Genomic DNA, 13,329 nt, shown 5'->3' with positions numbered 1-13,329 from the left:
TGACAGTGCGCTCAACCTATCACCGGCCGAGGCGAAACATAGCTGCGACCGGTGATAGGCTGACGGCTGTCCGACGTTCCATTCCCTAGGAAGCTGGTCCAGACCGACAGGGAAGGCGAGTTAAACTTTATTTTGTTTACCTTCTGCAGCCGGGGCATAGGGATACAGCTATAAAGTGTCAGCGCCGGCGGCCGCAAAAAACAGGAGGACGAGGAGGGCAGCGCTTGCGGGTGACATGTGATTAGTTCCTCAATGGGGACAGCGCAGCGCTGATAATTAATTGGGGGGGAGCAGAACAGCGCTCGCGGGTCACATATGATTAGTTCCCTGATGTGGGAAGGGCAGTGCTGGGCTGATAATTCATTCATTCCCAAGGGGAAGGGGCCAAACCAGTATTGCGGTATGGCATTATTGGAAGGGGCCAAACCAGTATTGCAGTACGGTATGGCGGTATGGCATTATTGCCATAATCATTGATAAAGAGGTTCAAGACCTCGAAACGCGTCTGATACGGCAATAAAGAACACTTTTAAATAACTGAGACTCACCACATCTTTATTCCATCTACGTTTGGCGCCGAACATACCGGGAACCTTTTTTTCCAGACCCCGCAAACCAGCTTATCGAGTGTGCTGCCACACAACTCGAGCAACCCGGACGGCTGCACCGCAAACAACATCCAAAGGGATCATATCTACCAGACGTCCACAAGGTTGTTGTGTGCCAACACAACCTTGCAAGGTGAGATCATCATTCATATCCACCTATTTCTTCCACCTAGTACAAACATACTGCCCAATAGGAAGCTCTGTTTTTGTATTTTTGTATACAGCCCCACCGTACTCTCTGGGGAGGGGGACGCGAAAGGGGTGCCCACTGTCGCCGTTCTTGTTTATGGTGGCGGGGGAGCCCCAGGCGCTCCTTATCCGACAGGATTAGGATTTATGAGGGCATGAGTTTTGGAGGGGGTGATGAAGGTATAGGCTTATATGTCGACAACATGGTTCTGTTCTTGTCTAGGCCCAGGATTGTTCTGCCTTATGTTATCCGCTTGATGGACTGGTTCGGAGTTTTCTCGGGCCTCTGCATCAAATGGATGAAATCTGCATTCATGCCTCTGCTGGAGGGGGACTGGCCTTCAGTGGTATGTGGCCTGCCGGTTGTCCAGTCCTTCAAATATCTAGGCATCTAAGTCAATAAGGACCCCTCTTAGATTTACAATCTAATATTCTTCCCTTGCTCCCTTATGTCCGTGCTACATTTAACCTCTTAAGGACCAAGCATTTTTCTGTTTTTTGCACTTTTGTTTTGTCCTCCTTACCTTTTAAAAAGCACCTAAAAATTCATATGAGAGCTTATTTTTTGCACCACCAATTCTACTTTGTAATGACATCAGTCATTTTACCCAAAAAGCGACGGCGACCCCTTTATCTTTTTTTATTTTTCCACGTACAGGTTAGTAGGAGGGCTCATTCTTTTGCGCCGTGGTCTGAAGTTTTAATCTACACCAATTTAATCTGTACCAATATTGTTTTGATCTGACTTTTTGATCTCTTTTTATTCCTTTTTTTATGGTATAAAAAGTGACCAAATTGACCGTGCGGTTTCATTTACAATATATTTTTATAGTTCGGACATTTACACACCCGGCGATACCACACATGTTTTTATGTTTATATATTTATTACATGGAATTTGGGAAAAAGGGGGTGATTTAAACTTTTAATAAGGAAGGGGTTAATGTGTGTGTTTTTAAACTTTATTATTTTTTTTTTTAACACACTTTTAGTCCACTCAGGGGACTTTTAGGAGGAATCATTTGATTCCTGATACAGATCAATGCGGTTCTATAAAACCACGTTGATCTGTGTGCTCTGCACTCGATTGATAAAGCCTGGCCCTGCCAGGCCTTATTCAGAGCGCCGGAGCCGGCACAGGACATGAGGTAAGCCCTCAGGCTTTCTCAGCAGTGGATCGACACCCCCCCCGCACGATTGCGCTGCGGGGGGGCTATCCACACCACTGGACCACCAGGGATGGAATAAAGGCACCTTTAGATGCCGCCATCAGCTTTGACAGCGGCGATCTAAAGGGTTAATAGCATGTCGGCTATTAATGCCGGCCCCCAGCTGCAAGAATCAGCTGGGGGCCGGAAGGTATGATATATCATACCCCGTTAACGGTCTATGGACGAGTTTACACGTCCATGGTCGTTAAGGGGTTAAGATCTGGAGTTCTCTTCCTCTGGCTGTAGTGGGCAGTATAAATCTGATTATCCTTCCCAAATGCCTGTATTGTCTGGAGCATTCTGCATGCCCTGTCCCTAAATCCTTTTTTGATACTTTTCAATCCCTGCTGTCTCCATTTATCTGGGAACCGAATAGACACAAGGTGGCCCTTTTAGTTTTACAACGCCCTAAATTGTTGGCAGGTGCTGCGCTCCCTGAAATCCATTTGTACTACTTGGCTGGACAGCTCCGCTACTTGTGTTCCTGGGTATTACCTGACCCCTTGCCTAGCTCTGAGCAAACCTTAGAGAGGTTTGTGAATATCCTACCGCTACATCCTCTCTTGAAGGACTCCACATTGGGAGGCCTTCTTCCACTTCATAAAGTTGCTGTACAAGTTTGGAAGGCGGCCAAGAGGATACATGCCTATATTGATGTGCCGTCTGATCTATCACTGTGGCATAACCCTCACCTGCCTCAGTCACTGGGGTCCCAGGACTCCCGCTTCTGGAGTGAGGTGGGTGTTGTTTCTTTGTCTGATGTCTACACTGATGGCATATTGATGTCTTTTTCTCAAATGTAAGAATCTCATAACGTGCATAGGAATTCTTTCTACAAGTACCTGCAATTGCGACATGCTCTTCAGGAACAATTCCCGGTGGGGGGCCCTCCAATCTCTGATTAGGAGTCTTGAAGTCTCAGGGTCCTAGAGGTCTGATCTCTGTTTTATATACACACCTCATCCAGGCGAAAATTGCCCACAAGCCTTTAACGGCTGAGAGACGCTGGAGAGATCATATACCTGAGATGTCTGCTGAACAGTGGGAGGAGGTTCACGCGTCTCACACAGCGGCCAACAATAAATTGATTAACTTATATATTATTCATTACAGTTACATTACCCCTAATAGACTGTTAGCCATGGGTCATTCTGACTCGGCTGCATGACATCATTTTCATGCACCTAGGTCGGACTTCTGGCATCTTATATGGGACTGTACCTATATTGTGCAGTTCTGGACAGAGGTCCTGCAGCTTTTAGCTACTCTTATACAACCTATCCCTCCTCGAAATCCTATACTTTGTTTATTTGGTGTCCTGGATGAGGAGGTGTGGCCCGATCATGTTAGTATGCTTCTCAGGGAATCTCTATTTATGGCACGCAAAATGGTGGCCCTTCGCTGGATGGACCCTAGACACCCGACATGTTCTAAATGGAAGATGGTCAATGCAATTCTCCCGTTCATTCCGGTTGTCTACAAGAATAGGAAATGTCCAGACAAGTTTTATAAAGTATGGGAAGACTTGTGCTCTTCTCCTCCCACGCAATGTACACCTGCTGAGGTGCGCAATTTGTGATCTTTGATACCATGAGTACATATCCCTTCGCCCTATGTATATGCTCTTGTACCACCCTCATTTCATGTTTTACTCTCTCCTCTGTGCGTTTGATTTGTCCTCCCCCCTTTTGTTGACGCTCTCTGTTACGCTACTGGTAGGTTAGGATGGGCGGAGCTGTTTCGTTCATCTACACGACTGGATTGTTATGTTTTATGTTTTCTTTTTACTCTTGACGCCGGTCTATCCTGTGTAGTCCCTGCACGTTAAAAGTCAGACCGATTATTTATGTACATTGGTATGCATACCTTGTCGTATTTCCCCTGTGTATATTCCTTTTGTATTGCTGCTCTGACTACATAAATTGGTGTTTTTTTACTGTTTCAATAAAACGAATTAAAAATTAAAAAAAAAAGACGCCAGGTGGCTTTAGTGTTTCATAAATCCCTAAAGGACTTTCAGCTAACATCTGGCGTGGAACCCTAGCCTGATAAAACACTCTTCGAATCCATAAGTAATTCCAGAGATACCAATTTAAAGGGGTACTCTGGCCCTAGTACATCTTATGCCTAATCCAAAGGATAGGGGTTAAGATGTATGATCGCGGGGGTCCCGCCGCTGGGGACCCCCGCAATCTGTCATTCCGCACCCACCTTTGTAAGCTCTCCGCAGCGCTGGAGGCTCAGAGTGTGTAGCGTGATGACCCCAGGGCCGGAGTATCGCAACGTCACGCCCCCTCCCATAGACTTGCATTGAAAAAAATAAAATAAAAAATACTAAAAATACTAATACTAAAAATTTAAAGAAATTCCAATAAATGGTTAGCAAATGCTTAACAGTAAAGAAAAGATTAAATTGATACTCACTCTCCCTTCTCATTCCATTCTAGACAATTGACACAACCAGAATGGCCCTATGGAAAAAAAAAAGAGGAATAAAATGATTTTCACTTAAACCTATACCTTAAGGTTGTATTCACAGGTACAGTATCTTGCACATATTTGATGCGCAGGATTTAAACCTGACGCCAGTGTTCAGTATTTTAGTTTGCATCGAATTCTGCAACAAAATTTCAGCAAACTTTAATCCTGCATCAAGTATACGAAGGATACTGTACTTGTGAATACACCCTAAGGCCAGGTTCACACGGCAGAATGTCTGTGTGCGGAAATCCGCATTAATCTTTCAATGGGTTTCTGCTGCTATGTTCACACTGTAAAATTTTCATGGCATCAACATTTTTTTTTGCAGATTCCGTAAGGAAATGCATTGCCATCTATAAGACGGCACATTTTCGAGCCGTCCAAGCACCAGCATGTTCTACCAGCACTCAGCTGTCAAATGTCCACACAGAGTTTCCATGCGGACATTCCACAGTAGAAACATAAACAAGGGTTTTTCTGGGCATTTAACAATGATGGCATACCCACAAGATAGGCAATCAATGTCTGATTGACTTAGTACAGGCACCCAGCACCCCTGCAGCTCTGGGCATACACAATAAGCAACATTAAGCCTCGGCACAGTTCATTTTGTTTTGGTGGTGCCGTGTTACATTCACTTCACCGTGTCACCACTACACAATGAATGGCCCTGAGGCTCACGACCACTGTGTATGAGCTAGAGCTTAACAGTGATAGTGCCAGGAGTCAACACCTTGCTGATCACAGGATAGGCCATCAATCACTGATGAGCGAGGTGCCAACATCCCGATGATCAGCTGCTTAACAGCTTGCACTGTAAATGGGGCTGAAAGCCCTGAACCATTCATTGTATAGTGGTGGCACCAGGTAACTGCAGCTTAGCTCATATTCATTTTACCATACAGTGAACAATGCAGGGCTTTCAACCGCATTCACTGTGTAGTGGAGAACAGCTGATCGGTGGGGTGACAGGTATGGGCCAATCATTCATATTGTCCTGCAAAATGCAATTAAATTCCAGGAACACGCCTTTAATTTGTTTCTTATACCATCCCAAAGGGCATATTTCTCATGCATATACCTGAAGCTCTGCTTCTAGCCCCATGCGACGAATTAACGGATCTGTTACATGATGACGTCTCTGAAAGATTCTAGCTTGTCTTTCCTTAAAGAAAATGAACAACTTTTGAAACTGTTACACCTTAACTTAAGGTACTTTAACACAACAAGAAAAACAAAGATTGCAAACACCACATTTAATCCTAATAAAAGTAAAAGGACAACAGTTGGAGATAGTCTCACTGGCAGCTCTGAAAATACAACACTGCCCTATAAATAGAATGGCATGTCATTGCATTGTGTTGTCCTGGATCTAGACACATTGGCCCAGATTTAGGATAGCTGCTATGATGGAATTCCCACCAAGAATCTGCAAAGGAGTAAAGTAAATAGGGATTTAACCTCATTCGCTCGTAAGAATATTGAGGATTTCATTATTTCAGTGCAAAAAGTTCAATGATGGCTATAACTGCACTAAAGTCCTTATGTAACGCAAGTGGATGTTATTGAGAATTTTTATTTAGGTTGGTTGTGGGTGAACCAAGCCTTATAGTCCACAAAAACAAACACCATTAGGGAGATTTTTCAAAACCTGTGCAAAGGAAAAGTTTGCCAGTTGCCCATAGCAACCAATCAGATCGCTTCTTTCATTTTGCAGAGGCCTTGTTAAAAATCCAAGAAGCAATCTGATTGGTTGTTATGGGCAACTGGACAACTTTTCCTCTGGCCAGGTTTTGATAAATCTCCCCCCATAAGTATGTTAAAAAGCATGTAGCAAGGCTGCAAATATTCTAATTAGTCTAAGCTGTAAGTAATTGTGGTTCTAAAGGGGATTTCTTGAGTATTATTTTTATACTTTAACCCCTTAAGGACCAATGCAAATAAACCTGTACGCCCCTGAAAGACCAGGCCTGTTTTTTCAAATCGGGGATGTCTGTCTTTATTAGAGAATAACTCTGGTAACGTTTTGCCAATCACGATAATTCTGACATTGTTTTTTTGGTCACAAGTTGTCCTTCATGTACATAGTAAAAGTAAGCCGATATCATTTGTAGTTTTTTTTTTTACAATGCAAAAAATCATGAAATTTTTACAAAAAATTTAGATTTTTTGCTATTTTAACACTAATTGGTTGCATATATTTATACTTACTGACCAAATAGTTTATGAAACTTATACTTTCAGATGTCTACTTTATTTTGATGTCATTTTTTAGTTTTTAATTAACATTTTAAATTAGTTAGAAGCCTAACAATTTAACTTGAAATTTTGAAAATTTGAAAAGTACATCTTTTTTTATGTGCTATGCAAGGTTTGCAGAAATTTAAAGGTAGTAGAACATAGGAACACCCCCCCAAATGACCCCATTTTAAAAACTAGACCCCTCAAGGTATTCGCTAGGGGGTACAGTGAGTATTTTAACACCATAGTTTTTTGGCAGGAATTATTACAAAGTCAGTGTTAAAAATTCGAAAATTGCAACTTTTCACAAATGCATCATTTGGGGGGCATATTTTTTGTACATCACTTCTGATATTGAAAGAAATGCACCCTATATTTTATTTAGCTGCTTGTCCCATGTTCGGGAATACCCCCGCTTTGGCCATATATGGTTCCTTGGCAGCGTGGTAGGACTCAGAAGGAGAGGAGCGCCATTTGGCTTTCAGGGCAGAACAGTACCCCCACCCCCACAAGTGACCCCATTTATATACCGCACCCCTACAAGTTATTGGCTGGACCAGGGACCTCTCTGATTGGTCCTTGGTCGGCTGGCAGTATAACGCATCTGTCTGTGACAGTTAAGGCTCCTGATGGATATATCCGCCATGTTGTGGGAATAAGCACCCGCTCATGGCGAATATATCCATTACTGCTGCGGCTGGGTAGCTCAGTGTGTCCGCTCATGACTGCTGGCGGAAAATCCGCCGCTATGAGTGGACGCACAAAGCTACCCAGCCGCAGCAGCGAGCTCATTACCGTGACTGCTGCATAATGTGTGGGATCACATGGTGGACATCCGCAGCATATTACATGCTGGGGATGTCCGCCAATGCGATCCTAAACATTATGCTTTTTTTTTTATTAGATTCATTTAATAAATGTATTTTTAATATATATTTTTTTTAACACTTTTATTACATTTTTATTTATTTTTACACTTTTTAATGCTTTGGAATACTTAGTATTCCAAAGCATTGCAGTTATATGCTGCCTGCCAGTTTTCACTAGCAGGCAGCATATCAGGGACAGGCAATACCCAGGGCAGACCTGGGGGTCTTTGTAGGACCCCCGGCTGCCCAGGTATGCAGCAGATGCTCCGGGGTGCTGCAGGAGAGACAGAGGGAGCCCCCTCCCTCTGTCAGAACTCCTTACAGCACGCGGTCACTTCTGACCGCGGCTGTAGGGGGTTAAACTGCCGGGAGTGAAGTGAACTTCACTCCCGGCAGTGCGGCAGGCCCCGGCCAGCCGCGTATTACACGCAGCTCCCTGCGATCGCGATGCGGGGTGCTGCAGGAGTGACAGAGGGAGCTCCCTCCCTCTGTCATAACACTTACAGCCCGCGGTCACTTCCGACCGCGGCTGTAAGGGTTAAAACTGCCGGGACCGAAGTTTACTTCGGTCCTGGCAGTGCAGCAGGGTCCCGGCTGTGTGTTACAGCCGAGTCCCTGCCGCGATCTCGTGGGTGCACTGGGCAGCACCCACGAGAATAATGGACGAGTATAGACGTCCAGGTGCGGGAACGCCCGCCAACCTGGACGTCTATACTCGTCCATGGTAGTTATCGGGTTAAAAGAGTTCAGGATGAGAGCAAAAAGATACTTCTGCGGCCAACTTTCCACTAGAGCTTCTTGGTGCTGGTGTTGTGTTTGCTACTTGCTCTTCTTTCGACACGTTCGGGTATGTTCACACTGGGTAATTTGAGAGGAATCTCTGTTCCGAGATTCCATCTGGCGGCCACTGCTGTAATACGGTGGTAGGACTGTGCAGCCCTGTGCCGTCACTATTGATGGCAATGCAGTGCTCGCGGAATTCCAGGTTGAAAGATATTGTTTTCCCAATATACAGTCATGGCCGTAAAAGTTGGCACCCCTGAAATTTTTCAAGAAAATAAAGTATTTCTCACCGAAAAGGAATGCAATGACACGTTTTTCTACACACGTTTATTTCCTTTGTATGTATTGGAACTAAACAAAAAAAGGGAGGAAAAAAAGCAAATAGGACATAATGACACACCAAACTCCAAAAATGGTCTGGACAAAATTATTGGCACCCTTAACTTAACCCCTTAAGGACCCAGGGCATTTGGGTCCGCCCTGGCTCCTTGGTACTTAAAGGACCCAGGGCATACCTGTACGCCAGTGGGAATTTCGGTCCCTGCTGCGCGCAGGACGGCAACCGGACCGGGATGCCGCTGAAATCATTTAGCAGGCATCCCGTGCAAATGCCCGAGACCCTACAATTCAAAACATGCAGAGACTGTCCAGGCATGCTGGGAGTTGTAGATCGGGAACATCTGGCCCTTCAGATGTTGCCGACCTACAACTTCCCGCATGCCTGGGAAGTCTAGGCATGCTTGAAGTTGAAGTTTTGCAAAATCTGGAGGGCTACAGTTTGGACACCACTACACAGTGGTCTGGAAACTGTTCTCCTCCAGTTGTTGCATAACTACAACACCCAACATGCCCTTTGGCTGTCCGTGCATGCTGAGAGTTGTAGTTCTGCAACAACTGGAGGCACACTGGTTTGGAAACATTGTCTGTTTCCTAACTCATTGTTTCCCAACTCGTGTGCCTCCAGATGTTGCAAAACTATAACTCCCAGCATGCACTGACAGACCATGCATGCTGGAAGTTGTAGTTTTGCAACAGCTGGAGGCACACTGGTTGGGAAACACTGAGTTAAGTAACAAATCCTGTGTTTTGCAACCAGTGTGCCTCCAGCTGTTGCATAACTACAACCCCCAACATGCACGGACAGCCAAAGGTTTGCAACAGCCGGAGGTTTGCACTCAACCCCCAACCCCCCCCCCCCCCCCCCCCCCCGCATGAATGTACAGGGTATAGTCACACGGGCGGGGGTTTACAGTGAATTTGAGATGCAGCAAATTTTCCACTGCAGCTCAAGCTCCCAGCAGGAGACTTGCTGTGAACCCCCGCCTGTGTGAATGTACCCTAAAAACACTACACAAAATGAAAAGGTAAAACACTACATATACACATACCCCTACACAGTCCCCTCCTCACCCCCCCCCCCCCCCCCCCCAATAAAAAAGAAAATGAAAAACATTTAGTACGGCACTGTATACAAAATGGAGCCTTCAGCTGTTGCAAAACAACATCTCCCAGTATTTTCGGACAGCCATTGACTGTCCAGGCCTGCTGGGAGTTTTGCAACAGCTGGGGGCACCCTGTTTGGGAATCACTGGCGTAGAATACCCCTATGCCCACCATGCAAATCCCTAATGTGCATGGTGCTCTCTCTTTTCAAAGCCCTGTCGTATTTCAAGGCAACAGTTTAGGGCCACACATAGGCAATTTCTCCCGAGTACGGAAATACCCCAACAAATTTTGGGGGGCTTTTTCTCCTTCTACCCCTTATGAAAAGGTAAAGTTGGGGTCTACTCCAGCATGTTATTGTAAAAAAATTAAACATTTTACACTAACATACTGGTGTTGGCCCATACTTTTCATTTTCACAAGAGGTAAAAGGGGAAAAAAAAAAGACCCCCAAAAATTTGTAATGCAATTTCTCCCGAGTACGGAAATACCCCATATGTGGACGTAAAATGCTCTGCGGGTGCACAACAAGGCTCAGGAGTGAAAGCACACTATGTACATTTGAGGTGATTTGCACAGGGTTTGCTGATAGTTACAGCGGTTCTGACATAAACACAAAAAAACACCCACATGTGATCCCCATTTTGGAAACTAAACCCATCACGGAATGTAACAAGGGGTACAGTAAGCCTTAACACCCCACAGGTGTTTGAAAATTTTTCGTTAAAGTAGGACGTGAAAATGAAAACATTTTTATTTTTTCACTAAAATGCTGGTGTTATCTTAAATTGTTTATTCTCACTAGGGGTAATAAGAAAAAAGCCCCCCATAATTTGTAACCCTGGCACGCTGTTGGCGTCTTACCACTGCCACCATTGATATGCCTCCCTGGGGTTTACCTTCCTCCCCCTCAGTCCCAGACATAATGTTACAGGTATCATACACAGGCCCATCACTCCTTCCCTCCTCCATCTTAGGCTCACAGGATTGGGATATATCACTCACTGCTGGTCCCTCATCCTTACATGTCAACAGGGGCACACCAAACTCTCCCCCTAGCCCATCTCCACTAGGTTTTGGCATTGGTAATTCATGGTCATCACATTTTACAATACATCCCATTTCACTTTTGGAAAACATCACTGGTTCAGTCACAGGTAAACATTTATCAATCTCCTGCACTCCCTCCCAGTTATCACTTTTCACAGTGTCTCCCTAAGTCTTGCACAGTACCTCAGAATGAACCAGGCTCTTTCCTAGCCCATCTGGTGTGCAGGTAGTATTCTCTGGAGCATAATGACAGAGCATCCGACCCAAATCATTCCCCAGCAGAACAAACAGGGATGTCCTCAGAGACCCCACCTCCCACAAACCTTTGCCTGTACCCCAATCCAGGTACACACTGGCCATGGGCACAGCAGGGCGCACACCACTAATTCCTTTTAAAGCCATGGTTCTTCCAGAGATGATGTCCTCTGTATCCACCACTTCAGGACGCACCAAGGTAAATGAGGCTCCAGAATATCATAAACCCACTGTCACCCGGTCACCCACAGTTACTATCTGTAGGTTATCCCCTCTTTTCTCCACCACTCCGGACACCAGAAGAACAGCTGTGTGTCTTCCAGCTGCCGGTGGAGAATTCTATTTGTTGGGGCAAGTGGCACTCAGGTGCCCATTCTTATTGTCCCCCTGACCCAATGTGGCTCCTGTTGCTTTTGGTGAAGATGGCAAGAATTTCCCGGCTGGCCTGGTTGTGCTCTGTGGTTGTGTGGCTACTCTCCAGGTACTTGCTCCAGCTTGTGAAGATCCACGTTTGCTGCTGGCGCCCTGTTATTCGCAAAGTCATCTTCTAGTTCTGCTGCTTCCGCTGCTGCCTTGGGCTTGCGGTCCAAAATCCACACTCTCTGGCTTCAAAGCTCCGTGTTTGGAGAAACTGATCCAGGAGCATCAAGTCCTCCAGGCCCTCATAAGTAGTTACTTGTAGGCCCTCAGTCCATTGCCTGAATGAAGTCCTTATCTGACCTGCACGTTTAGTGCAGCTTTCTGTGGTGCTTTGTTGCAAAGTCCAAAATCTTTTCCGATAAAACTCTCTGGAGTCAGATTAAAACTTTTTAGCAGGGCAAATTTTATTGCCTCATAGTCCTGGTCACTTTCAGAGGGAAGAGAAGCAAACACATCCAGAGCTTTCCCTCGCAGCCGTGGGGTTAGATATCGTCCCCACTGTTCCTTAGGTAGATGGAACTGCCTGCAAACCTTTTTAAATCCCATCAGGAACACATCTAGATCAAACTCTTTCTCCAACAAGAAGAAATGTTACAAGCAAGGTTTGTGGTCTCCTTGATCCTGCACATCACTGCGTGCAGATAAAGCATCCCCTCTCAGCCTCAGAACCTCCAATTCACGCCTCCTCTTTCTGCCGCCTCTCTCTCTGCGGTTTCTGCCTCTCTCTCTCTGCGGCTCATGCCTGTGCCTCTCTCTCTGCGGCTCATGCCTGTGCCTCTCTCTCTCTCTGCAGTTTGGTACTGGAGAAGCAGTTGGGAGTCCCCATTCTCAAAGTGTTGTAAGGCAGTCTGCATATGGGTCCGAGGCCTCATGTGGAGTACTGTCCTGATAGGGAGTAATGTTGTTGCATTCCCCAGGAGATATCAGTCCCTGGGTGGCAGTTCCAGCTGTAGGACTTTGTCTCATGTCACTCAGCTCTGCTGCATGGGCATCAAACTCCACAAGATCAGCAATAAGTTGTTCCTTGTTCTTTCCCGCAGGAGTGATCTCCTTTTCTTGGCACATTAGCTTGTGATATGCCTCCACATTTCCGAGATGAGACAGAGGAGGTAAAACAGGAGATGGGGAGGGCAGAACTGTCTAGCACTCTTTTTGTATGTCTTTTAAACCAGCACTGAGCTCTGACTTTGGAATTTACACAAAAGAATATGTATGCAATTTCTTTTAGTGCTAAGATTTCCTTACAGATAAAATCCAGCAAGCACTAAAAATCTCTAAATATATCCCGACACTGCCACCAGTTGTCACGATCACACCATATGGGTCCAGCCAAAACGCTAGAGAGAGTGTAATGTTGCAAGGGTTAAAGCCACCAGACCTCTGGGTATTTACTTCTAGTCCCAGCAAGTCACCCAATTAACCCTTTGATAAACGTGTTTCACCAGAGCTTCCTTCAGAAAGGTGAGCTCCTATATTTAGAGATCAAAGACCAGAGCTGATTAATTAAACATTTAATCTAAAAAAAGGTATCACAGTGCTACATATAAAATAAACAAATGACATACAGGTACAAAAATATATATATAAAAAAAAAAAAAAAAAAAAAAAAAAAAAAAAAAAAGTTCAGCAAGACAAGTTCAGAAAACAAAAAGAAAAGTCCTTACAGCATAATGGTATAGCAGTCCCTGTGAGTGAGAGTTTAGCTGTATCTTAGGATGTCTTGTCAGCTTTTGCCACAGGCTTGAACAAAGTTTTGTCCAGCATCTCTAGTGTTTTTTT

The 13,329-nt window shown here is 45.0% G+C and overlaps 1 protein-coding gene across 4 annotated transcripts in view; it reads right to left on the bottom strand.

Moving 5' to 3' along the window:
- WDTC1 (WD and tetratricopeptide repeats 1) overlaps window positions 1–13,329 on the bottom strand; it is a 77,983-nt gene that overhangs the window by 53,570 nt on the left and 11,084 nt on the right. For all 4 annotated transcript variants that reach the window (XM_056557390.1, XM_056557387.1, XM_056557389.1 and 1 more), the window contains exons 3-4: window positions 5,571–5,654; window positions 4,433–4,479 (exon numbers count right to left, since the gene is read on the bottom strand). In XM_056557390.1, the coding sequence (XP_056413365.1) occupies window positions 4,433–4,479; window positions 5,571–5,654 (131 nt within the window). The remainder of the gene's footprint in view (window positions 1–4,432; window positions 4,480–5,570; window positions 5,655–13,329) is intronic.

Source organism: Hyla sarda, chromosome 2 (assembly GCF_029499605.1).
Source record: "Hyla sarda isolate aHylSar1 chromosome 2, aHylSar1.hap1, whole genome shotgun sequence".
In the NCBI taxonomy this organism is placed as follows: domain Eukaryota; kingdom Metazoa; phylum Chordata; class Amphibia; order Anura; family Hylidae; genus Hyla; species Hyla sarda.
The sequence above is the reverse complement of the archived record's forward strand: the minus strand, read 5'-3'. Positions and strand labels throughout refer to the sequence as shown.